The 23,392-nt window shown below is 48.2% G+C and overlaps 11 protein-coding genes across 11 annotated transcripts; 4 read left to right on the top strand and 7 right to left on the bottom strand.

Annotated features, from left to right (window-relative positions):
* Positions 1–58: 58 nt before the first annotated feature.
* Positions 59–1,995, top strand: LACBIDRAFT_311860 (uncharacterized protein; the record flags this gene model as incomplete). Its single annotated transcript, XM_001877108.1, has 7 exons — positions 59–259; positions 309–901; positions 957–1,334; positions 1,388–1,485; positions 1,541–1,578; positions 1,629–1,805; positions 1,858–1,995. The coding sequence occupies 7 exons, from the start codon at positions 59–61 to the stop codon at positions 1,993–1,995; spliced, it is 1,623 nt and encodes a 540-aa protein (XP_001877143.1).
* Positions 1,996–2,276: 281 nt separating this feature from the next.
* LACBIDRAFT_311859 (uncharacterized protein) lies at positions 2,277–3,272 on the bottom strand (the record flags this gene model as incomplete). Its single annotated transcript, XM_001876678.1, has 4 exons — positions 2,277–2,576; positions 2,632–2,768; positions 2,822–2,911; positions 2,963–3,272. 4 exons carry the CDS (start codon positions 3,270–3,272, stop codon positions 2,277–2,279), a joined length of 837 nt encoding a protein of 278 aa, XP_001876713.1.
* Positions 3,273–3,417: 145 nt separating this feature from the next.
* LACBIDRAFT_188868 (uncharacterized protein) lies at positions 3,418–4,413 on the bottom strand (the record flags this gene model as incomplete). The annotated part of the gene is made up of 5 exons (XM_001876677.1): positions 3,418–3,649; positions 3,705–3,771; positions 3,822–4,129; positions 4,195–4,330; positions 4,379–4,413. 5 exons carry the CDS (start codon positions 4,411–4,413, stop codon positions 3,440–3,442), a joined length of 756 nt encoding a protein of 251 aa, XP_001876712.1. The 3' UTR covers positions 3,418–3,439.
* Positions 4,414–4,552: 139 nt separating this feature from the next.
* Positions 4,553–6,034, top strand: LACBIDRAFT_188842 (mitochondrial pyruvate dehydrogenase E1 component beta subunit). Its single transcript, XM_001877107.1, has 7 exons — positions 4,553–4,645; positions 4,694–4,801; positions 4,852–4,967; positions 5,020–5,296; positions 5,319–5,617; positions 5,667–5,802; positions 5,851–6,034. The coding sequence occupies exons 2-7, from the start codon at positions 4,694–4,696 to the stop codon at positions 5,935–5,937; spliced, it is 1,023 nt and encodes a 340-aa protein (XP_001877142.1). The 5' UTR covers positions 4,553–4,645; the 3' UTR covers positions 5,938–6,034.
* Positions 6,035–6,044: 10 nt separating this feature from the next.
* On the bottom strand, positions 6,045–8,676 carry LACBIDRAFT_231720 (uncharacterized protein; the record flags this gene model as incomplete). The annotated part of the gene is made up of 3 exons (XM_001876676.1): positions 6,045–6,273; positions 6,322–6,677; positions 6,730–8,676. 3 exons carry the CDS (start codon positions 8,674–8,676, stop codon positions 6,045–6,047), a joined length of 2,532 nt encoding a protein of 843 aa, XP_001876711.1.
* A 142-nt stretch (positions 8,677–8,818) lies between these two features.
* On the top strand, positions 8,819–9,702 carry LACBIDRAFT_182853 (uncharacterized protein). Its single transcript, XM_001877106.1, has 6 exons — positions 8,819–8,964; positions 9,014–9,083; positions 9,138–9,201; positions 9,262–9,349; positions 9,409–9,465; positions 9,518–9,702. The coding sequence occupies exons 1-6, from the start codon at positions 8,830–8,832 to the stop codon at positions 9,665–9,667; spliced, it is 564 nt and encodes a 187-aa protein (XP_001877141.1). The 5' UTR covers positions 8,819–8,829; the 3' UTR covers positions 9,668–9,702.
* Positions 9,703–9,793: 91 nt separating this feature from the next.
* AGO16202 (argonaute-like protein) lies at positions 9,794–13,790 on the bottom strand (the record flags this gene model as incomplete). The annotated part of the gene is made up of 23 exons (XM_001876675.1): positions 9,794–9,796; positions 9,846–10,009; positions 10,059–10,161; positions 10,218–10,229; positions 10,284–10,437; positions 10,500–10,569; positions 10,616–10,633; positions 10,694–10,735; positions 10,789–10,879; positions 10,939–10,997; positions 11,055–11,153; positions 11,203–11,294; positions 11,347–11,426; positions 11,473–11,488; positions 11,543–11,714; positions 11,764–11,920; positions 12,029–12,169; positions 12,220–12,375; positions 12,426–12,938; positions 12,994–13,057; positions 13,110–13,210; positions 13,266–13,435; positions 13,553–13,790. The coding sequence occupies 23 exons, from the start codon at positions 13,788–13,790 to the stop codon at positions 9,794–9,796; spliced, it is 2,715 nt and encodes a 904-aa protein (XP_001876710.1).
* Positions 13,791–15,082: 1,292 nt separating this feature from the next.
* Positions 15,083–17,605, top strand: LACBIDRAFT_311853 (uncharacterized protein; the record flags this gene model as incomplete). Its single annotated transcript, XM_001877105.1, has 12 exons — positions 15,083–15,455; positions 15,508–15,597; positions 15,652–15,858; positions 15,942–16,187; positions 16,238–16,479; positions 16,532–16,637; positions 16,687–16,712; positions 16,765–16,869; positions 16,923–16,945; positions 16,999–17,287; positions 17,335–17,387; positions 17,551–17,605. 12 exons carry the CDS (start codon positions 15,083–15,085, stop codon positions 17,603–17,605), a joined length of 1,815 nt encoding a protein of 604 aa, XP_001877140.1.
* Positions 17,606–17,986: 381 nt separating this feature from the next.
* Positions 17,987–19,520, bottom strand: LACBIDRAFT_311852 (uncharacterized protein; the record flags this gene model as incomplete). The annotated part of the gene is made up of 4 exons (XM_001876674.1): positions 17,987–18,328; positions 18,384–18,740; positions 18,799–19,044; positions 19,110–19,520. The coding sequence occupies 4 exons, from the start codon at positions 19,518–19,520 to the stop codon at positions 17,987–17,989; spliced, it is 1,356 nt and encodes a 451-aa protein (XP_001876709.1).
* A 63-nt stretch (positions 19,521–19,583) lies between these two features.
* Positions 19,584–20,184, bottom strand: LACBIDRAFT_183112 (60S ribosomal protein L36). Its single transcript, XM_001876673.1, has 4 exons — positions 20,112–20,184; positions 19,879–20,057; positions 19,791–19,823; positions 19,584–19,742 (listed from the first exon to the last, which is right to left on the bottom strand). Exons 1-4 carry the CDS (start codon positions 20,122–20,124, stop codon positions 19,662–19,664), a joined length of 306 nt encoding a protein of 101 aa, XP_001876708.1. The 5' UTR covers positions 20,125–20,184; the 3' UTR covers positions 19,584–19,661.
* Positions 20,185–21,976: 1,792 nt separating this feature from the next.
* On the bottom strand, positions 21,977–23,036 carry LACBIDRAFT_246353 (uncharacterized protein; the record flags this gene model as incomplete). Its single annotated transcript, XM_001876672.1, has 4 exons — positions 21,977–22,594; positions 22,640–22,743; positions 22,797–22,828; positions 22,882–23,036. The coding sequence occupies 4 exons, from the start codon at positions 23,034–23,036 to the stop codon at positions 21,977–21,979; spliced, it is 909 nt and encodes a 302-aa protein (XP_001876707.1).
* Positions 23,037–23,392: the final 356 nt, after the last annotated feature.

Below are 23,392 nucleotides of genomic sequence, written 5' to 3'. Positions count from 1 at the left end.
CTCTCTCGCCTTTGGTTTTCTTCACTCCTTCGTGTCTCTCTTTTACGTCTTCCACTCTATGCTACATGATATCTCAGAAACTCCTATACCGCCGCGAGCCCGCGATCTTTCCTTCTACTTCGTCCTCTTTTTTATGGTCATCCCACTGTGGTCCTCCGTGCCGCTCTCATGGGCCTTCGTGATTCACTCCCTCTTTTTCAAGAACTCGGGCGCCCACTCCTTTTTCAGTCGCGCTCTGTTTGCAATTGCTGCCTGTGAGGTTCGACCATTGATATTTACTGCAATCCTTGCAACTAATTTATTTGAAGGTCGGCTTTAGCATACGCTACCTCTGCCTCGTATGGCGTGTATCGGGGCGGAGTCCTCCTGGACCCGGTGACGCTGCTGAAGTTAAAACCGCATTCATTCGACTCCTAAAGACTGGTCTCGCCAACCTCCCCGAAGACGGCGGGGATCAAGAATCACTCGTTGTCGAAAGACCTGGCAGTCCTGAAGAAGCAATCATCCAGCTGGAACGCCATGATCCTCGTGCAATTGATTTCCGTCACTCCTTGCGAACCTGGTTCCGCAAGGTGCCTTGGTCAACGATAAAGTTGCGTAACCTCGAAAAATGGGTATATTGGTCCATATTCAATTCGGAGTTGCCGCCTCCAGAGGAGGTTCCTCATGCCCATCGTGAGATAGTTGCAGAGGCACTCGAATTGCTCCAGAAGCGCCTTGGTTGCAAGCTTGAGGAAGGTGAAAATCGCCACATACGACCTATGCGTTTGACGATAGACCGCGTCAATATCCTTTGGCGCCCCTTGACATTCTACGCTATTGTTAGAATTGTCAACTTGGGTATTCGGAGTTTGTATAAGACAAAATGGAGCGCTCGCTATGCATCTTTCGATGGTTTAGAGTCAGTGTGATCCATTTTTCCAGGTCTTATTGGTTGCTGAAAGAAAAGGCCTTAGATATCTACTTCGCATACCGGAACAATGGGATCCCGATTCATCTCATCGACCTCTGGTTTTTGTTCATGGTCTTGGCCTGGGGCTTCTTCAATACCACGGGCTTCTTTCCCACCTTTTCGAATCCATCTCTGACCGGCCAATTTTAATCCTCTTGCAGCCTCAGATTAGCCAGGACTTTTTTCATCCTCACTTCTTGAAGCCGCTAAATAGGCAGCAAATGGCTGGCAAGCTATCCCGGTTACTCCACAAACTAGGGTGGGTACATCTCAATTCAAATGGACTGGTAGAGTCGTCTAGCGACAGCGAAGAAGAGCGGCAGGTTGAGAAATCTTTAATACCCAAGACGTGCAAAGGCGTGACTATGATTAGCCATTCTAAGTAACTCTTTTTCTTTCTTCTCTCAACTCCCTGCCAATAATGGACTACAACAGCGGGTCATACACTCACGCATGGATGTTAAAAGAGCATCCCAAATTGGTCACTCGTTCTTGTTTTGTTGATCCTGTGACGTTCTGCTCATGGGAAGGAGGTGCGTACACCGACCCCACACGCTAATAAAATATCTTTCATCTATTCTTACTTAGACGTTTGCTACAACTTCCTCTACAGAACTTCCAAGACGGTACGTCTGCTAATTGACCTTTTGGGCATATTGTTGAGTCTGCTGAGCAGGGTATCGAACTGCTGATGCGATACTTTGTGGGCACTGAACTTGGCGTTACCAACCTTCTTCAGCGACATTTCGATTGGGTATCTAATTCTCTCTGGTTTGAAGAAATTCCTAACGGTCGGGATCCGTCAAAAACTTTGTTTCTTCTCGGCGGGCAAGATGATATTATCCACGCTGAGGTCTGAATCTTGTGCATTGCTTTGTTTCCGTTGCTCAAAGTTTATCTCGCAGCGCGTAAAACGCTATCTCATGTCGCACGGGGTCCAGAAAAACTTACTTTATGACCCCAATGGTAGGCATGGGCACGCCATTCTCAAGGGCCGACCAGGACATACCGAACTCTTGCGATGGCTTCGGGAGACACCATAACTTAGATTATAGACGCTAAATTGTATTTAAGGGAAACGAACCATTCTAGATATTTACATATATTATTTTTCAATAAGTGGGACAGGTTGGTCCATAGTAAGGTCATCCTGGATCTTTTTACCAGCAAAAAGCTCAAGAGCATTTCCGTACATTACTGCATTGAGTTTGTCTCTGTCGTCGCGATAATGTTCTTCTAGGTTTCTTGTGTACCAACTGGCCATATCTGTGCTAACCGCTGCAAAACCAAAAACTCGTCAAGTATAGTATCATTAAAACGGGGTTCACATGCCAGGAAAGTCAGTCCCAAAGAGTAAATTCTCCCTGGGAATAAACCCATCCATGGCTTGCAAGTTGGTGGTATACGCGCTCAACGCCGTTTCGTAGTAAAAGCTCCTAAAATCCTCTACAATCTCTTCTGGCGTCAAAGTGCACCCCATGTGTCGGGAAAGGATAGCGACGCGGGCAGCCAGGAAGGGTGTGCTTCCCCCAAGATGGGCGAGAATGACCTTGACGTTGGGGTATTTCCGTTTACGACCAGTGACGACGAGATGGGCTGCAGCTTTGAAGGTTTCGTTTGGGACCTTGCGGCATATGTAGAATTTCAAAGCAACACCAATTATAAGACTTGTTGCAGACCTCTGTGATCGGAACCCCAAGAAGGGCATGGGGACAAGGCGTGGAGGATGGTACTTGCGCTCCATGCAGGAATACCACCGCTTTGCGTCGGTCAAGTTCGGCCCATAGGGAATCATATGTTTCGTCGCCAATGTACTCTGGAAAAAAGCGATTTCAGGAGACGTTTTATCGACCTTGAAAACTCAACGACTTGCGCAAATGCCTTCCCCTTGAGAAGAGGATAGGGCGAACCCGTCAGCGTTCAGTTCATCAAGGGCGTACGAAACCTCTGCCAGAACTCCTAGCTTCGTGCATTAGCTATCTTGTGAGAAGCGAGAAAGGTAATGCACACCAGTAAGGTCGTCGAGGAATGGCAATGTAGCAAAGAATCCAAACCTCTGAGGATGTGCCTTGCAAATATCAGAGGCGTATATGTTTCGTTCTCTTGCTTTGGTTCGGTTTTCTGAGCTCACGGTTCCAGTGGTAAGCGCAGGCAATGAGAGAATGGCGTAATCTATCCCAGATTCATCCATCGATTTGAGACTCAAGGCCGGAGTCCATGGTAAGTTTTCCGCTGGTGTTAACCAGCCAACGTCTTTGTTGGTCTTTTCTTTCTGAAGATCCGAGGGAAAGAAATGATGATGTACATCGATGCGACGCATTGTTGGCCACTCGATATGTGCCTCACGGTAGAGATTGACCTAGTTGCTTAGCATATAAGCAAACCAAGGACCCGCGGGAACGAAGTGGAAGCTGCTTCAGGTGAGTGTGATACCATTCGGGGAATTTTACGCCATATCGGGTTGTACTCAATCAAGAAGTGAGATTTCTATTCATTTCTAAATGGCGCGCACTCTGCTGAATCCCAACTCACAAACTGCCCACTGAATGACTTGGGAGCCGAGAGTGCCAGAGCCGCAATGACGTGCCCACATTCTTCGGGTTTAACGAGTTTCCCTTCAGCGTGAGCTTTTACGAAAAATTCGTAATTGGCTTCTGTCATCGAGACCGCCCCCATTGCCCTGAGAGTTGTTTGCATCTGGATATAAAAAATGAGAGGAAAATCAGCGGTCACAGAGAAAAATATCATTTACATTAGTGTCAACCATTCCGGGTCTGACGGCGACGGAAACCACGTTCGGTTCCTCTTCCGCAAGGGTCCTTGCGTACATTTAGAACACTGCGACACAAACTGATAAGTATGCAATTACCTGCACAACGAATTCATCGCGGCCTTCCCTGCGTTATAGGGACCCCAACCAGCTGTACCCTTTTGTGCTGCGCCAGAACTTACAAAAACGACTTTCCCGCCTGTTTTGCTCCTGCGCAGAGATGGAATGGCTGCATTCACCGCGGTGACGAGGGAGAAAAAATTTACGTCGAAATGTTTCTTCCAGGAGGATAGCGGAGTATCGTCTGCAATGCGACACAAAGGATCGAGTGTACCTGCACTCAAAATGAGACCGTCGAACCCCTGGTAGTGATTTGCAGCGTGTTGCAAGGTTTCCGTTAAAGCCTTCTCATCGGTCCTACGGATCGACCGCGGACATGAGACAAGGTGTGATTGAGCGAAAACTCTTGGACTGACACATCACACTCTAAAATCAAAAGAGCATCCGACTTGAGCTCGAGTAACTGTGGGGTCGTGGACCTGGAGATCGCGACGACGTTTGCATGAAATTTTTTTAGCAGAATGGTTGTGACGGCGAGACCTATTCCTCTGCTGAGTGGTTAATACGGGCGTTGAGACTACGAGACGGGGTCGAACTTGGATGCACCAGTGACGACGACGACAGGATTCATGGCAAGGCGAATTAAATTTTTTAATGGACGGATCAAATTAATTCTCAATTGCGATTTGATACTTAGCATAAACTCAGGTCCCCAACTTTTCTCTTCATCCACCATGGTCTCCCGTCTGGCCCTCTCTCGTATTGCCCCCGTTCTTTCCAATGCCAGGCCATCGTCTTCAGCAACTGCTCGTCGAGCTCTCCGTGCTGCACGTGGCTACGCAACAGCGGACAATGACAATCATGTAAGTCACGTCACCCATGTCCCCAGTTCTCTGACACTACTGGACCAGATGATCGTCCGTGACGCCCTCAACGTAGCAATGGATGAGGAAATGGCTCGAGATGAATCTGTGTTTATTCTGGGTGAAGAGGTTGCTCGGTACAACGGTGCCTACAAGGTAGCTGTCGTTTCCGTCTCCCTCGAACATTTCGTTGATTATTATATCAGGTAACAAAAGGGCTCATGGACAAGTTTGGCGAAAAGCGAGTCGTCGACACTCCTATTACAGAGATGGGCTTTGCTGGGCTGGCTGTCGGAGCCGCAATGCAGGGTCTTCGACCAATGTACGCTCTCCATGTACACCCGAACTTTCCCATTCATTGAACGCAACTTAAGATGCGAGTTCATGACCTTCAACTTTGCTATGCAAGCAATTGATCAAATTGTCAACTCGGCCGGTAAAACATACTACATGTCTGGTGGCAATGTCCCATGCCCAGTCGTGTTCCGCGGTCCCAATGGTGCTGCTGCCGGTGTTGGTGCACAACACTCCCAGGATTACGCAGCTTGGTATGGTTCAATTCCCGGATTGAAGGTTGTCAGTCCCTGGAGTTCTGAAGATTGCAAAGGACTACTCAAGGCAGGAAACTTCTTTCTGACCCACTCTTCTTCCGTAATCATTTACCCTGTTCTAGTCGGCAATTCGAGACCCCAACCCTGTCGTCTTCCTCGAAAACGAAATGATGTACGGTGTCTCCTTCCCTATGTCTCAAGAAGCAATGTCGGACAACTTCCTCATCCCCATCGGAAAGTGCAAAGTTGAACGTGAGGGAAGCGACGTTACCATTGTCGCTCACAGCAAGATGGTTACACACAGTCTGGAGGCTGCTGACGCCCTTGCTAAGGAGGGTGTCAAAGCTGAAGTTATCAACCTGAGGAGCATTCGACCTCTTGATATCGACACCATCATCAAATCTGTCAAGAAAACTAACCGGTATGTGGGAACATTTCCGCCCCATATATCAATAATCCAACATGAATAGATTGGTTATCGTTGAGGGCGGCTTCCCCGCCTTTGGCGTTGGTAGTGAAATCTGTGCCCAGATTGTGGAAAGTGAGGCATTTGACTATCTCGATGCGCCAGTCGAGAGGGTCACTGGTGCTGACGTCCCCACGCCCGTACGTGAATTTAAACGTTGTAGAAATCTGATTACTAATAGACGTTAGTATGCTACCAACCTCGAGGCACTTGCCTTCCCGGATACACCCGTCATCGTCAAGGTCGCAAAACGTGCACTGTACCGCACGAACTAAGGTTTACTCGTTGGATTTGGCAGTTTTTTCTAGACATTCATTTACTGCGCTTACCGCCCCCTAGATACTCTAATAAACGGCGTATACCACCCACTGATATTGTGGATTTATGAGCGTTGTTCGCGCAGCCTTATACGAACTGCATTTGCGTGTGCCTGCAAACCCTCACAGTCTGCCAACGTTGCAACCACTGGGCCGAGGTTGCCAAGTCCTTCCGCCGTAATCTCTTGAGAGGTTATGTGCTTCTGGAATGACATAGTGTTGACGCCACTGAATTGGCGCGCATAACCATTGGTTGGTAAGGTGTGATTCGTGCCCGAGGCATAGTCACCGCAGCTTTCAAGCGTCAATCTTACGCAAAGAAAAAGTCAGAATTCAACACACCTTTCTGGCGTATATGGCCCCACGAAGACACTGCCAGCATTGTCAATCTGGGAGACTTTTTGGCTTGCATTGTCCAGATGCAGGATGAGGTGTTCAGGTGCATAGTCATTTGAGAAAGCAATAGCTTCCCCAGCAGTGGCAACCTTCAGGATGATGCTCTTCGCGATCGACTGGCGAACAATATCCACTCTGGATAAAGCGCGCGCTTGCACGTCCACTTCCCTTTCGATTGCCGCCAAATGGTCGGGAAGTAAATCCACAGCTACCAGAACAACTTGAGAGTCGACACCATGCTCGGCCTGTGACAGCAGATCTGCCGCAACAAATGCGGGATTTGCAGTATAGTCAGCGATGACCTTGATAAGGTTTCAGCAAACCCTATAATCAATTACATAAAAAACTACTCACTAGAACTTCTGAAGGTCCAGCAGGCATATCGATTGAGACAAGAGCATCTGTGTCATTCTGCACCAACATTTTTGCTGCGGTGACCCATTGGTTTCCAGGACCAAATATTTTGTCCACCTTTGGAGCAGTCGCAGTTCCATATGCCATGGCGGCCACAGCTTGAGCTCCGCCAGCTTTCAAAATAGCTGACGCGCCGACCAGGTGAGCAACGTAGACAACTTCTGGCGAAATGCTGCCGTCAGTTCTCGGAGGTGTCGCAAGGACGATGTTCTTGCATCCTGCAACCTGCGCAGGAATACCAAGCATAAGAGCTGTCGAAGGAAGGATGGCGGTACCTCCAGGAACATATAACCCGACTCGAGCAATGGGACGTGCGAACCGCGAGCATGTAACACCTGGCATAGTCTCTACGACTAGTGGCGTGTCCATCTGAGCACTGTGGAACTTGTGGATGTTCGCGTATGCAGTATCGATCGCGTTTCGTACATCCGCTTCCACCTGCATAGTTTCTGGTGCGAACGGGGCGAAGACAACGGTGGAAGTGAGTTGAGCTTTGTCAAATTTTGCGGTGAATTCGAGAAGGGCTTCGTCTCCTCGAGCACGAACTTCCTCGACGATCGGTTTGACTTTCCCGATCATCTCATCCGACTTCAAAACAGGTCTCCGGAGCAATTGTGTGTATTCTTGTGAGGACAGAGACGAGAGATCGAAGGTACGCATACGAATTGTTCCCGATGCAGGTGCCGCGCTGGGGAGTGGGTAAGTTACTACAACAGAGTCTTGCTGTTTCTTAGTTGACCATTGAGGTTTCGCGTTGCCAGGTCTCCGAGTAACCTTTTTCGCCTTTTTATCCAGTGACCGTTCAATATCTGCGATGCCCACTCCTGCCGCGACGCACTTGGCTAACGCAAAGTAGAAAAGGTCAGCAGCTTCGAACGAGACATCCTCTTTTGACTCTGCCTTGCAGAGCTCATCCGCTTCTTCCATAATTTTGGACCGTAGCAGCCCAGGATCGCTAAAAAGGCGTTTGGTATAAGATCCGTCTGGTGCGCTGTCAAAACGGGATTGAAGAACGCTCTCAAGTGCGGGAAGCCCAGTCGCCTTGCCGAAGCAGGACTGTCGATTAAGATGGCAAAATCCAAGACCGTGTTGCACGACACGGAACTCAAGACTGTCCGAATCGCAATCAACGCGAATCTGGACCACTCTTTGGGTTGCGCCAGAAGTTTCCCCTTTCCGCCATAACCCATGCTTGCGAGATTGATACACACCCTTCCCCGTTATGATGCTCTCCTTGACCGATTCAGGAGAGGAGTAAACCAGACCAAGAGTGTGTCCTGTCTCGTTTGAGACGATAGTCGGGAAGAGGCGATCGGGTCTATCTGACTGTAACGGTGCAAGGAAAGCATCGGCAACGTTGATCTTGGTGTTAGATGTGGCGTCCAAGGTAAGCTGTGTGTCGGGTAGGACCAGAATGGCCCCCATCGCCGATAGCTGTCGGAGGATGGAAAGTGTAGGGATCTCTTCCGAGGTAGATAGAATATAAGTAGTGGAGCCCGCAAAAAAATTGGATATGGATGAAACTAAATCTAGATCAACGTTCTGGGTTTTCAGCAACACGCCAGAAACGGCTTTTCGAACTTTGTCCGAGATGGCGCTGATGTTGGTCCCATCGAGTAGAACGATGAGACGATCAGGGGGAATGACACCGATAAGTTCCTGGGCGATGGAAAGGTTGACTATGAGCTTCTCTATGCCCTCGTCCAACCAGGCTGCGATGGCCTCCAAGTCCAGAGGGACATCTGAGTCGAGAAGGAGATAGCAATGATCTGGGGGTGAAGGGAGTGGACCAGAAGAATTTGAAGATACGACGACGGGGCCTATGCGATTGAGGGCCTGAAAAAGAGCGTCGTTCTCCTCGGTGAGAAGTGGCAGGAAGATGGACATTGTTTAAAGTAAAAAATCAAACTGCAAACATTTAATCTTATCTTTAATATCTTATCTTATCTTTTAACTTTATGACGTCACACTGATGTCACGGTCATCATAGTCCACTTCTTAAACACTTACCTTCAACCGATCCTTACACAACGTACAACCATGTTCTTGAATATTCCCAACATCTTCCTCGCTGTCCCTCGAAACCCCGTCACTGCTCTCGGGCTTCCCCTAGCTCTGGGCTTTCTGGTCGGCTCTCCACCTTCATCAAAACCAATCAATAGCAACTGGTATCATGTAAGACATTTCGAAGACTACTGTTCATAACTTCTCAGCAATGCTCTAGAATTTGAACGCGCCCCCTGGGCGTCCACCTCGCGAGGTCTTTCCTTTTGTCTGGACTTTGCTATATCTATGTGCGCACTACTTAAGCTCGACCTGGTATCCATCCTAACCAGTTATCCATCCAGCTATGGGGTATGCCTCCCATGTGGCCGTTAAAGCGTTAGACGACAGCACATCCGTCGCTGATAGGTGCGCATCTGACGTACTACGCCTTCTTTCATCAAGCCTCATAAAACCCCACTGGCATAGGGATGATCTTTCCCTTGGAATAACATTGTATTACGCCCAGCTTGGATTGAACTGCATTTGGAGTCCCATTTTCTTTGAAGGTCATAAGGTTTGTTTCCCCTTTGACTTGTTAAGAGACCCTTTGTTGCATCCTGATCGATTGAGTAGCCGGGTGTTGCTTTGGTGGACAGTCTTTTATTGACCGGAACAACCTGGTATATGACTGTACGCCCTGCTTCATTCAAGCAAATCAAAAAGCAATCTGATTTTTATGCAGAGAGTACTTGACCGCCCCACCAGTGCGACCACCACTTATTTTTTGCTTCCTTATTGTGCATGGTTGGCGTATGCGACGTACCTCAATGCTGGGATGTGGTGGTTGAATCGGGGAGGTTCCTTGGGGGACGACCAAAAGCCTGAGGAATGATATCACTCCTTTTAAGTACGATGAGAGTTTTACAGCAGAAACACAGTATGTGGTAAGAGATCAATGTTACAGAATACAGTAAGTAGCAGGAATTGAATTGGAGACATTGATCGTGAGTTTAAATGCTTACTGGATGTCGATGAGATATTTTCTAAACTATGAAGGTAAGAAAACTCACAGAGAAATACATCAGAGTGCTTTGAGTTTTGTGCAGGGGCTTGAAATCACGGCGGAAGTTATCGAGAGAGTTGTTGGCGTCTACTTGCGTTGCGGAATCAGAAAAGTCGATACTGCCAGCAGGATCGTAGTGATTTTTTGCTCGGGAGCAAACAATATCGGCGTCTGCGGTTCCTTTGAGACCAAAATCATTTGAATAAAAACAAGAGCTCACAATAAACCGGCGCCGGAATAGAAACAGAGCGCGTCGAGCGAGCATAAACATGGCACAAGGCGAACGAGAGAGACTGGAGGGAATCCGGCGACAAGTTGTTTTCCTAAAAATCATTGCATCAAAGTCAAAATTCGGAAAGCAGTGAGGTGCTTGTCTTACATCATATAATACCTAGACGGGTGCAAGATTATGCATCAGTATTGTGGAGACAGGGAAATGACGCACCGAATAATGAGCGGGGCGGCTAGTCCCTAAAAGACCTCCATGGCTTTGGAGGTAGAAGTCGAACTCGGTCGGATGCGCAACCGCTCGATCGACCACTGTTCCGGCAGGGCAGTTGCCGCTCCGGTCTCCGTCACGTTCGTTCTGAGGGAAGAAGCTGGCAGCAAAGGGACGTGTAGTCAGAGTCGGCAGTATGACCAGGGTGCAAAGTAACCATACCGGACGTGGTGTCTCTTTCCAACGACGATGATCGTGATCTTGGGGTTAATGCCGAGTTCTTCGCAAGCCTCTGAGGGCTGATTTAGATCGAGTATAGTTACATTCGCCAGACGTACTCTTGAGCAGAGGTAACTCTACAACGGAAGAATTACCATGGTCAGCTGTAGACGAGGAGGAGAGACAAAAGATCGCACCTTGTTCCAACACCTGTTTAAACTGCCCCTCAGAGACGCCATCTACGTCACAATTCGAGTTCCCAGACATAATAGCGAAGGAGGGATTGACATACCACGATAGAAAATGATGCGTTTGGGTGCGAGACTGTTTGCTCCTTTCTTTTCTACGGCTCCTCTGTACTTCATGTACATGCTTAAAACATGCTATAATTTAAACAAAGTTGTGAGTGCGCTCAAGTTGCGTAAAGGTACCGAGGACTGACTTTGCTCATCGCCTGCAATTCTTCAATCATCTCCTGGCGAGAGGTTTGTACCCGAGAGTCTCAAGTATAATATTAGTTTTTCGCCATGTATCATCCCGGAGGGCACCAAAACCGACCTGCAATATACTTGGCGGTGTCGGAGTCGACATTTGCAACGAGAGCGGTGAAAGACGGACGTCCATCAGAACCAGGTGCAGGGTGGATCACATCCGCACCTTCACCAAAGTTAAGTCAGACGGTGTGATACATGAGAGTAAATCGCACCCATGACAATCGTTGGTTGATGTGGATCGGTTAGAACAGAGACCGACGAAGGATCGGGAATCGTATTGATCCCTCCAAGCTTAACGTTAATTCTGGGCTTGGAGCTTAGTGTATGCGATTGGGAGATTGAGGAAGGGTTCTCACTTGAGGCTGATGTTCGCATAGTACTGCGGCTTGGCACGGAAACACTTGGAACTTTTCATGCATTGAGTTGCGACTCCCATCTAGGCGAGTTGAGGATCGTTCATCAAGATCGGTAAAAAGCCATACCGTGATGTCGCCGAAGCTGGGGTATCAATGGGTTTTCATATTTTAGTGGAGATTAAAAGATAGGACATACTGCTTGACGGCGGTGTAGATGTCGTTTCCGCCCTCCGGCAGCACGACGACGATCAAATTTGGGGGCAGTTTGTACTTGGCCGCACATTGTGCTCCTGCTGAGCGTAGCTGGTTAGCGATCGCACCCTGACCATTCTCCCAAAATATAAGGTTCGTAGGTGTCATTGTTATACCTGCAGCAAAGGTAAGGATGGGAAATTGGGGACATTTTGGAATACTTACCAACTTCGCGACATCTCAAGACTAAGCCGTTTATCATTTCCTGCGCCGCAGACTCTCCGAAACGGTTTTGTGTTTCATAGATAACCACAACCCATCTGTCAATTTGCACAGGTTTAAAGAAACGCTTATCGACCCTTGAAGATGGTGAGTGATGATTCTCAGAAAAAGGAAGATGAACGCAACATATTCCAAGCACCGTTATTCGGGACCTTGCTCATGACCAAGGTGAGTATGGAAAGGTTGAAGATTCTATGAGGTTGCGTACAATTGTAAGCTGTTTGCTGCCCGTCCCATATTTCAAAGTTGGCGGTTTCAACACCCTGGCCTTGACTCGAAGGGGCCCAGCTGCAGCGTCGACATGCATTCCAAATTGACGAACATATTCGGATTGTCCATACGCCAGAACCTAATAAGGTGTGATTATGTATGAGAAAGAGCAGTGATGCGGAGGCTTACAGCAAGACCATTTCGGATACTATCTAAACGGTCCTTGGGTTTTTTGGTCGCGAAATCCAGAACGTCCTTCGTCTTTTCAGGCGGAACTTGCTTTCGCATGATCTGACCAGGCGGTACGGTACATAGTTCCAGCGGGATCAATGCTCCTGATCCGACCTGTTGTTTTGAGTTTGAATATATATCCAAAAAAAGGGAGGAAAACTAACCTCAACGCAGACAACTTCTGGGAACCTGAGGACACAGTTTTGATGCGTCTTGAAGTAGTCTGCAACCGTCATCGTGCCTCCTTCTCTCATAGTAAACCTCAGGGCGTTTGCGCCTGCGGTGCTGAGCTTCTTTACGACCCGTGGAGTCTGGTTAACGGCGCCGCCTGATCCTGGAAGGGTGGTGATGACACGAATTCCCGAAATAAACCTTTGAAGTCGGAGTCTTTCACGATCGGGAAGGCCATGTGATGGAGCGAGGATGTTGGGGTCTTTATCTCTTTTCCCGATGTATTCAAGGCAAAGATTGAGAAGAGGGCCGGCCTTGTACATGGTGCCCGTGGAGATGTCAACATTGATAAGCATCTGACCACAAGCAGGTCGAACGGACTGGAAATATCCTCGCCAGAGTTGCAAACCAGAACCAATATCTTTCGTTTCGCGATCCGTAAAAAAAGAACGCACGTTGAATGGGTAGTTCATCGTGGGTTCCATACGAATCACGACGTTTAATGCCTGAAAAAACGTATAAGAAAGCTGAAAAGCAAGAATCAGTGTATATGACACATACGGTAATGGCAGTCAGCACGCTGTTGTCATGGGACTGATTGCCCGCAATAAAGCGCTGTAGGACTCTGAGTAAAAGGGGGTGAGGGTCGTACACCGTGGAGACTGAAGTAAACGTACTCGGGATTGATCTCAGCGACCTTGGTCAACTTGATCTTGAAGACCTTAGGCCCCTTGCCCTTGCTACCAGTTTCGCCCCTTTCGCTGAAGCTGACATCGAACTAAATAAAATAAAATCGGACAATCTCCACCGAAAGAATAGGTCGTGGAAAGTACCTCCTGGGAACTAGAGCCGCCAAAAGGTAGCTCGCGGATGGCAAACATGTTCTTTCGACCATCGTAAACTGCACGCGGAGTGAAGATCTGTGGTGCGACCTGGGTTTGTAGAGTTTTGATAAGTGCCATGTTGAGACGTGCAGGCAACGTCTTCTCGGAAGGGGATATAACTATGAAAGGGTCAGCAAACTAAACAAACAAGCTACAAATGAGAACTTGCCAACTAAAGCAGCGGAAACGACGCAAGTTAATAGGTGTATTTGGTATGAGTTAATTGAAGCGCTGACCATCGTAATGGTGAATGACCCCTTCGGGGATGGTAGTCACAAAGGAATTAACGTAGATATCCAAAGGACGCCCTCCAGTGCCAAAGTCTGGTCGCTTGACACCGACTGTGGTGATGTGGTCGCCAGATGTGGGTAATCCAATTTGAACGGCAGTCTCTCGAGAGGCTGCACCACCGCGACCACCACGAGCAGGACCACCAGCACCGCGACCACGACCAGGAGCAGCACGGGGAGGCATTGGAAATAAGTAGAAAAGAGAAGAATAGCAAAGCAAGGTGTATTGTGGTCCCTGTAAACGCGTCGGGGTTTATTATACATAAACGCTATCACTATCGATGAAGACATCAGGAACATAGTAAGAGCCAGGATAGAAGAATTATCAAGTGACCGAAATTAAAGTGACATTGACAGTCACAGCACGTGTATTTTTTTCTCTTTGTGACCGAAATTGAATTTAGAAATGTTTTTGATACTTTCTCTTCTCTCCCTGGAATTAACGAGGTCATGGGCGAACCGCACACCTGGGGCTTTCCAGGTGTTTCAAGTGGCAGAGCAGAGTCGAGCGATCCTCTCTCTCTCACGACCACCCTAACCCATCGCCTCGAGGTACTTAGCTAAGTTAGCTTAGTTCTCTGTTGGTTCTCTGCCACTTATTACCACATCTGAACCCTGCATTTGCCTACCGGTATCCCCTCCCAGCCTCCGTCTCCGGCACTTTCGCCATCCACACCACCGCCCCTAGTTCGTTGAGCTCTCTTCTCTCACTTGATTATAAACACAGTTTAGCTGCATGAAAGCTGAGTTGGGGAAGGACAAACTCATCTAGAATCTGTACTAGCAACCAAAGGACCCGAGGAGAGGAGGGTTCTTTAAATACGGTTAACTTCATCTTCATCAAGATGCGCTGTCTATACTCATTCTTCCAATGCAGGTTATGTTGCCTGTCTTGCCTTTTGTCCATCCATGAGGAAGACGCTTACATCCGTCCTCCGCAGCGTGGGCTGCATCAGGTACTGTCATCGGTAAACTACGTACATTTTGTCGATTTGTCTCACTCAATTTCATCATCCCTGCCCAACATAAAAGGCGAAGGCTTCCTCTTTCAAAAACTAATTCTCTTCAAGGTGCCAACTACGATCATAGGGATCCACAGAGTTCGATGCCTTCGACAAGACATGCACCTTCAGAAAAAATAGCGGTACCTTTGGTAGATTATTTGCCCTCCATGGCGTGTTTTGCCGGAATGGTGTCCTGTGGCTCATGGTGTGGGATAACTTGGCAAAGAGCTTCCTGGTGGCATCATATGGGTCAACTTGTGGAAGAGCAGCGCTGTGGGCTTCGATCTTTTGTTCTTGAATCAGTTACCCAATATTTTTATTCTTTTTGTTGGCGAAAAAATTACGAAAAAACTGTCTGGGCATATCCCTCAACATGAGCACTTTGAGCATTTCTAGCCGACCGTAACATCGCCTACTCATACACTTGGGACTTTGCTGTCCTGGCGTGTCTTACACGGTCTTCAGTCTCCAGATGAACCAAATGGACAGTGTTGGCTCGTCCAAGAGTCATCAACAACCAAAGTTGGCTCACTCACATATACCCCGACTTGGGTCCAAACCTCTACACTGGCCACACCCACACAGTTTATCGGAGTTCCGGAAAGCGGAAGGCAGGGACAATCGGAAGCGACGACTACACGAACTGTGGCGAAATCTACCGCCTTCGGTAGGGGCCTCTTCCCAACTAACGGAACTCGCAGACACCAGAGGTCCCTTAACTCTCAAGAAGGCAGAGTCCTTGAAAGCAATCTATGACGATGAGCTATTGTGCCGCTGCATGTCTGAATCACAGTCACATATCGGGTGGAAGGAATTCAAAGAGTACGCCGACGCAAAAGAAACTGGTAAGTTTATTTCCGTATTGATGTTGCTCAGTTGGAGATATTTTCCATTTAGAGTTGTGGCACATTTTTCACGATGAACTCGACCTAGATGGAAACGGTCGGCTGGACATGGACGAACTTGACAGTGCTTTGAAGAATTCTGGTGAGCAGGATAGATCAAAGAGCTTTGGCTTGTGAGTTTAACCTGGTTTTACAGGAATGGAGTTAACTCCATCGATGCTCTCAGAATTTATGACCTCTCTATCATCGAAAACTTCCTCGGATCATATCACCTTTGATGAATTCCGCGACTTTTTGATTCTCTTACCGCGAAGAGCTTCGCCAAGTGAGATTTACCGCTACTTCCAAGTCAGGAAGTTCATGGGCGATGATGGCCATGGGCCTGCCCAAATTAGCATGGAAGGTCTGTCGATATTGCGGCCTTTTTTCCCCCGGTTTTTGTTAAAAAGGCATCTCTCAAAGGTGACGTTTATATAAGTGGGGAAGATAATCTACCAGATGGCGGCGCCCGCAAGGTTTCAAGTATGGGTGCGTTGGGCGTTGGTCTACCTCAGCTTGCGAAAAGCAAGCCCGAGGTAGCTACTTCTTATGATATCAAGGGCAGCGAGGAGGAAGAAGAAGAAGAGGAAGAGGAGGAGGAGGAAGAGGAGGATGCAGAGGAGGAGGAACGACATTTTCTAGAAGGGCACACTGCTCTCAAATTCCTGCTGGCTGGTGGTGTCGCCGGTGCTGGTGCGTTTCTTTGCACGGCCCATGGATAATATCTCAGATTTTGCAACTAGTGTCCCGCACATGTACGGCACCGTTCGACCGACTCAAAATATTTCTCATAACACGACCCCCCGAGCTCGGCGGTGCCCCCGTTGATCCTCGAGCGGAAGTGACGGGAGTTAGGGTGATCGGTACTGCTGTCGCTCGAATCTATGGAGAAGGCGGTGTGCTCGCTTTCTGGACAGGTAATAGTCTTTCTGTCGCGAAAATCTTCCCAGAATCTGCCATCAAGTTTTTTGCCTATGAGTCTTCTGTTAGTTGCCATTGTTCATCTCCATGGATCGCTCCTCACATTTGTGCTACAGAAACGTGCCTTTGCAAAGTACTGGGACGAAGTTGACGATTCTCGAGACATTAGTGGTGTCAGCCGATTTCTTTCTGGCGGCATTGGCGGACTCAGCAGTCAACTAAGTATGCAAGTACATCTGTTCTTGCTACGCCATAATGATGTCTTCTTCAGGTATTTATCCGATTGAAACACTCAAGGTGCTTGTCAATTTGCTGCTCCAGGATTGTCTGTATATGAATGCTTGTTCAGACACAAATGATGAGCAGCACGGGACAGCACAAGCGTACACTTTTAAACGCTGCTCGCCATGTCTGGGGCCTTGGCGGTATGCGTGCGTTCTATCGAGGACTCTCCGTGCGTGAGATCAATGCTTTTCGGTTCTAAAAATGCCCGCTCATTGTGCGCAGATTGGCCTGGTTGGGGTTTTCCCGTATGTCCCAGTCTCTATGCTGCAGTGTTTAGCACTGAATAATTTTCCAATAGCTATTCTGCCATCGACATGAGTACATTTGAGGCACTAAAACTTGCCTATCAGCGATCAACGGGAAAAGACGAACCAGGCGTCATGGCTTTACTGGCTTTTGGCAGTATATCGGGAAGTGTTGGCGCGACGAGTGTATACCCCCTAAATTTCGTGCGAACGCGACTCCAGGCCTCTGGTTCTTCAGGACATCCACAGCGTTATACAGGTGTGTGGGATGTCACGGTCAGAACTTGGGAAAGTGGTGGATGGAAAGGCTTCTATCGTGGGCTGTTTCCAACATTAGCCAAGGTTAGCCCAGCTTGGCTTGATGGGAGTCCTGAAACTTATGACTGCAGGTTGTTCCTGCGGTTTCTATATCGTATGTTGTGTACGAGCACACTAAACGAAAGTAGGTCATCCATTTGTCATATACTTTTGGTTATTCACGATTCACAGACTTGGAGTATGAAAGTATATCTTATCAGAATTGCATAATGTTTAGAGTCTACAATCATCTATGTATCTATCATCTCGCATTTTCAAGTCATTCAACGTTGTCAGATTCATTCTAGGAGCCTTTCGCGAAACATCGGGTCATCTTTCAGAAGGACATGTAGTGCGGTGTAATCTACAAATTGACCACGTTTAGAATCAAAGCAGGTAGTTAGCATTAATGAAATAAAATGTGCTTCTCTCTACATTAGGTCTTAATGCAGCGGCGGAAGAGTGGGGATGAGTCGTTAAGATCATGAAAATGATGGTAGAAATGCGAATGTGTATATGTGCCAAGGAGTATTAAATGACGTGGAAAAGAAGCGGTAGTGTTGTCGTGAAGCCGAGACGATAAGGATAGGTCGGAGTCGTAAAGGCTTTGGCGTCACAAAAGGCCCGGAGTTGATGATACAACACGATTAGGGGTTGGGCCCAATAAATAAAGATGAGGTTGTGTGCATCGCGTCGTTTCGTAATCCAATGATGTGGGAAGTCGATAGAGAACCCTTGAAAAAATCACGAAGGAAGGTCCTCTAACCTTCTCTTTTCTTGAACAAGCGTCTGAAGTTGGTCTTCCTTTTGTTGTCGTTCAGGCGTACGTGAGCGAGAGGGCAATCGAATCTTTGTTCTCCACTCTTGCACCCATATCCATTTTGGTTGTCGAGCCGACGACGGGTCGTCAGATGATGCGGAAGGGGATATCATGGCTCGGAGATGATCCCGACCGAGAATGGGGGCAAGCGACAAAAAGGAGAGGAAGACAAGTTTGAAAATGATTTCAGGTGTTGTCAGGAGCGATGAGATGGTTTGCGGCGTGGGTGACGGAGTTGAAGCAACAGTTTGTAGAATGTCCCCTATCTGACGTCATTGAAATATGTAAGTAGTTGCTTTCTCCAAATAAAGTGTGGAGTACCTGGCACGTAACTGCTGTCCAGGGAAGGCAGCCAATGAAAGTGCCCAAGATGCAATCTCTTAGAGATACTCCGCAAACACCACACGCAATATTAATGCCAGACCATGGTACGACACCAATGAGACGCAGAACGGAGAGACGGACCCAGGCCGCAGTTTTTGGTTTTGTTTGATTACTGGGATGCGACTCGGCACCCAGAGCACTACGGGTCATGTCCAGTGCTCGAGGAAACATGTGCATCAAGAAGGGAGCGAGGGGAGTCGACAGGAGTGTAGCACATGCTGAACCAATTGTGGTGAGCGCAGTGAGCATGATTGTCGCAAATGCGGGGGAGAATAGAGCTCCGCCCAGGACATTCTGGGGAAAAAAAGATCAAGGTCAAAAATAATAATCAGATAGCTGGGGGGATACGCACCCATAAGACACTGCCCGGAATAGACCACGCATGTTTCCAAATTGCAGAAATGGCCATGACTGCCAAGACGTGGGAGAGAGGACCTGGACCACTCCGAGAGTAACCATGCAGGTCCCTGCCTAGTTGAGCAACATCGGCGATCGTGTGCGGCCACGACATGGATATTGGAAGAGTTGATAGGCAAAATAAAACAAACAGGGTGGAAAGTGGAAAAAGAATGATGACGATTAATATTGGAGCGTGAACCTGGGCGCGAAATCAGATGAATAAAATAAAATCAAAAGAGAAAAAAAAGAGAGAAAAATAATCACGGTTGGGAAGGCATCAAAGGTATGGGATTGAGACTTTTCTTCAGGTAGAGATATGGAAAAAGAATCCTGTTGGGCGTCGGCTGAGACTGGAAGAACAAAGTGGTCTGAGCTTGAACGAGGAGAGGATGGGGTAGACCAGGATGACGAGTGCTTGGTTGGAAGGTGTAACCACTGAAGAAAGCGAGAAGCAAGGAGAACAAGCATGGAAGGGGGGGGAACACTGGTTGATATGGGATCAAGGATTGGGGAAGAGTCGGAGGCTGGTAAGTCTTGGACGGTCAGTAGACACGAGGTAGAACGACGACGACCGAGAGTAGCAAGAGAGCAATGGGACCGGAGATTTGTAGACGACACACGGTGAGGAGGGGGAGGAGGAGGGAGAAAAGGGGATAGAGGAGTATTAGAGGACATAGTGGAGACTCTACTTGAGAGTTGTAACCGTTGGAACCAGGTTACTTGTGTCAGCATAGCGTAATCAGCGTTCATTCCATAGCCGTAACCACGTAAGCATATATGACATATCGGCACACAGCGGCACACTAAGTAAATGACCTAATGTCCTGCCCTCCTGCTCTCTTGGATAACCGTGGACAGTTCCTCCAATTTGCGTTTGGAACGAAGAAGCGTTCCGAGCTACAGCAATTCAATTTTAAGTATAAAATCAATCAGTAATTCACCCACTCTTTTCTTCGTCAACTTCCTGGCTTTCTTGTCCTGCAAACACTTCTCTTAGCCTCCACTATTCCACCAGTATAAAATATTATCACACCTTTGAGTTCCTCAACAACTCCATTACCCGCCTCTCATACGCAGAGAATCCAGCAACCTCTCGGATCACAGACCGTACAAACTTGGTCTTGGTCGACTGCACGCCTTTGCGCTGGCTGGGGCGGACAGCTTTCGGGATGGGTGTCGTGGGATGGCCATGGTTAGGACCGTAACGGAGATCTGAAAATATAACCGGTTATCCCTTCTGAAGTTGTAGCACGACGACCAACTCACTGCTGCGAACCATTTTTTCTTGAAGAGATCTTGACGTGATGCGTTCAAGCGACTTGTGCCTTCAGTAGAACGACAGGGTCACGTGTGAGATTTGTGGCTGGTCCTGTATAGTTCCTATCTTTGATCTTCTCACGCCTCTATGATAACTTGATCTAATCTTATCCGATTGAACAGAGATACATAAGTATCAAACTTGCGCCGTCCCCGCCCATACTACCTCCGATCTTGGAGCCCACTGCCTCACCATCTTCACTCTCCCGGGGGAAGTAATCAATCCGGCTCGTTTCTCCTCTGTACATGCCGTCGATGTCGGTGATGTGCGCGCTGAGAGAATTGGTGTTGCTGGTCTAAGGACAACCCCAGAGGTATGACGACGTCCGTGATGCTGTTGCCCTTGCGTCGGGAAACTCCCTCCCTCCTCTTCTTCCTCCTCTTCTTCCTCCTCGTCGTCATCACCTTCTACCGCATCCTTTGTAGACCTGTTAGTGACCACCAATGTAACGAAAGATTTGAATTTACAGGATCAAAATCTTCCATCTGCCTGTCTTCGTCATCGTCTTCCTCGTCATCGTCATACTCATCATCCTCATCAATCCATCGCCCTCGCCAATCAACCATATCCAGCTCGGAGGGGCTCTCGGGCCGGAGGCGCAACCAATGCATTCGAGGACCGCTTTTTGCCCTCTCACTAACCTTGAAACCGTATATTCTGGGTACGTAGACATAGCCTGCGGCTCGCTTTTGACCACCATGTGGGTTCGGGTTAACAAAGGGAGACCCCCGGGAGCTGCTGCTACCCGATGTGCTTCTGGGGGACAGTGGAGACCCCCCAGCAGAAGGAGCTTTCCAGAATGGAGCCGGGGATAGCTCGCGATATGTTTGAAAGAAGAGATGGGAAAACGTTGTGCCGAAAAAGGCACCTGTAAAGGTGGCCGATTTCAATGTATATCAAGTAGTCGATGCGAATAGCCTTACCGTCCACACCTTGAAACCTGCTACTCGGTGGTACATAGATGTCATTACAATTGGGGCAAAAGAGCTTCACAGTATCGAGGCCTGGCACGTCCGAGCGTCCACAAGGCACGACGTTGCAGCTAACGCAATATACGCGTGGGCAAGATCCAAAAACGCCGCTTTCGTACTTCTCGGCCTAAAGCACGGAGTTGACTCTGCTATTCAACAGAGGCGAGAGGTACGCACCATTGCCTGCAGGCCTACACGCGTCAAAATAAAGCGCTGGTGTACCAGACCGTAGAGCATTTCAGCGGAAGATTCAACAATTGACACATCCGGTATTTTCGAGGCATCTTCATCTTCAAAGGCCAAAGTTCAGCCTTCCAACGTACTTTGGGACAGCCAAAGAAAAACCCACACCTGGTTCAACATCAAGTACCATTTCCATCGCTTCCTTCCAGAAGGGGACCATGGTATTCAAGCCAGTAAGGTTGAAGTCGTCCTCGATAAAGTCCTCCGTCACCTCGCAGAAGTATTCATGGCCAGGCAGCGAGCAAAACCAGCTGATCCACGTTAGTGTAGACGTCGGCGTGGAGGATGCTGAACCACGGCCCATTGTTCAGTGTCAGATTGAAGAACAAGAGCACAAAAGAGACAACATGAGATGAATTAGATTAAATACGCACTGTAGCCATCTTCTTGTTCCTCTGCTTCCTCCATGATCTCATCGCCTTCGCCGGTACCACTGACAGCATCCTCTTCCTCTAGTCCTAAATGAGGATCTGCAGCCAGTGGCTGTCTAGATGCCATGAGAGTGAGTTTGGCTTGGTTTTGCCCTTGAATGATATTTATTTAACGTCGCTGCAACCACCACTGACAGTTCCAACTCCGACCACCTTTCAAATTTCTAGCTATGCCTCTATGAATTTACATGTCACTTGTTCACTAGCACGTCCTGTCCAAATTGACGTCCCAAATATAACAAGCATAAGTCCTTGACCCATTAAACAGCTCACTATCACGTATCTGAACGCCTTCCAATCGCGTAAGGTGTGAACCTCGGCGGCGAACGTGCTGACAGTTGTCAAACAACCGCAATACCCATCGATCAAACCTTGCAAAATGGAACAAGTGTTCGCAGACGGGGGAGGCATTGTACTTTGCAGGACATGAAAGGTAGCCAGAAGTGCTGTTCCCAACGAGTTGGCAGCCAGGGTACCAACTGGGAGTGCCTTGAATCGTGAATTAAGCATTACTGAGAGGGTATAGCGCGTCAACGTTCCTGGAAAGGAAAATAAAAGGGCTGCGGTTGCTTGATGACGGAATTTATCCGCCAGTAAAAAATACGTGAGGAAAGTGGCAGCGTAAGTGAGAACTGCGGTGACACTCAGCGAATAACGATATAGTGGCTTTAAGAAGCTGGGCGACGAGAGGCGAGTTTCTAGGATAGAGGCAATATGGTAGCCGAAACTCAACGAAGCCAGCGACAACGACAAGGTGATAGCTGATACTCCGACCCCATTGATAAACTATTGGTCTTTGTATTAGGGCCTTGATCACAAGAGTCATATCACACATACGTCTTGTAATCCACCACGATGAAACTTGCCCGAGTTGATCCAAGAATTGAAGATATCCAGTTGCCAGCCAGAAAAGGTGGTCAACGAACCACAGAATCCTAAATCCTTCTTGAGTCAAGCCATGCAATTAGAACGGGGAGTGATTGCTGACCAGTGGTGAGTGCAGTATAGAGCGGTCCATAACTATGAAGTGGCTTCTAAAAAGGCGGGCAGAAATGTTGAAGGAGGTGACAAACAATTGGCCCAGTGGTTCCTTGACCCTCATTCCCATGCCCATGATCAAACACCCTACTGCCTGCACGTAGGCCAAAGGAAAAATGCTCCGACCGTCAAAGGTTGTCAAGGCCTGCAATCCGAGCCTCGAAAGCACTCCAAAGATGGAAGCCGGCATAAGGAGAACCAAAACAGGCAACGAGAAAGGTTCGTAGATCTTGGGCGGTCGAATGCCGTCTTCAAGGGTGGGGGGACGGTCCACTGTCTCGGCGATGCGTGTCTGCTGCTCGTCGTCGTCGAAATTTCCTGTTTCATTGAGCGAGTGGGAAATTTGTGAACCAGCCATTGGCGATACAGCGGTACTAGTTCAAGGTCATAAAAATAGTTGACTTTTGAAACTCACATGACATTATTGTAAGTATATAAGTATGTCAGAAAGAAGCGAAGCCCACTCCGTACAGGCGACCAGGGAAGGCATTATATCTCTCATCTGCGTACAGAATAGTCTTGGTCCTCCCCATTAGGCTGAATAGT

The sequence above is a fragment of the Laccaria bicolor genome, genomic scaffold (genome assembly GCF_000143565.1).
Source record: "Laccaria bicolor S238N-H82 LACBIscaffold_4 genomic scaffold, whole genome shotgun sequence".
Taxonomy (NCBI): Eukaryota; Fungi; Basidiomycota; class Agaricomycetes; order Agaricales; family Hydnangiaceae; genus Laccaria; species Laccaria bicolor.
The sequence above is the reverse complement of the archived record's forward strand: the minus strand, read 5'-3'. Positions and strand labels throughout refer to the sequence as shown.

What these genes read in the sequence shown, in the direction of transcription:
- LACBIDRAFT_188842 (XM_001877107.1), top strand. Translation starts at nt 4,694, where the DNA reads ATGATCGTCCGTGACGCCCTCAACGTAGCAATGGATGAGGAAATGGCT. An exon ending in GGTACAACGGTGCCTACAAG is followed by an intron (nt 4,802 to 4,851) that starts GTAGCTGTCGTT and finishes TTATTATATCAG; the next exon opens with GTAACAAAAGGGCTCATGGA. An exon ending in TCTGTCAAGAAAACTAACCG is followed by an intron (nt 5,618 to 5,666) that starts GTATGTGGGAAC and finishes CAACATGAATAG; the next exon opens with ATTGGTTATCGTTGAGGGCG.
- LACBIDRAFT_182853 (XM_001877106.1), top strand. Translation starts at nt 8,830, where the DNA reads ATGTTCTTGAATATTCCCAACATCTTCCTCGCTGTCCCTCGAAACCCC. An exon ending in TCAATAGCAACTGGTATCAT is followed by an intron (nt 8,965 to 9,013) that starts GTAAGACATTTC and finishes GCAATGCTCTAG; the next exon opens with AATTTGAACGCGCCCCCTGG. An exon ending in TTTTCTTTGAAGGTCATAAG is followed by an intron (nt 9,350 to 9,408) that starts GTTTGTTTCCCC and finishes TCGATTGAGTAG; the next exon opens with CCGGGTGTTGCTTTGGTGGA.
- LACBIDRAFT_183112 (XM_001876673.1), bottom strand. An exon ending in AGTTGTTGAGGAACTCAAAG is followed by an intron (nt 19,824 to 19,878) that starts GTGTGATAATAT and finishes AAGTGTTTGCAG; the next exon opens with GACAAGAAAGCCAGGAAGTT. An exon ending in GGAAGTTGACGAAGAAAAGA is followed by an intron (nt 19,743 to 19,790) that starts GTGGGTGAATTA and finishes GAATTGCTGTAG; the next exon opens with CTCGGAACGCTTCTTCGTTC.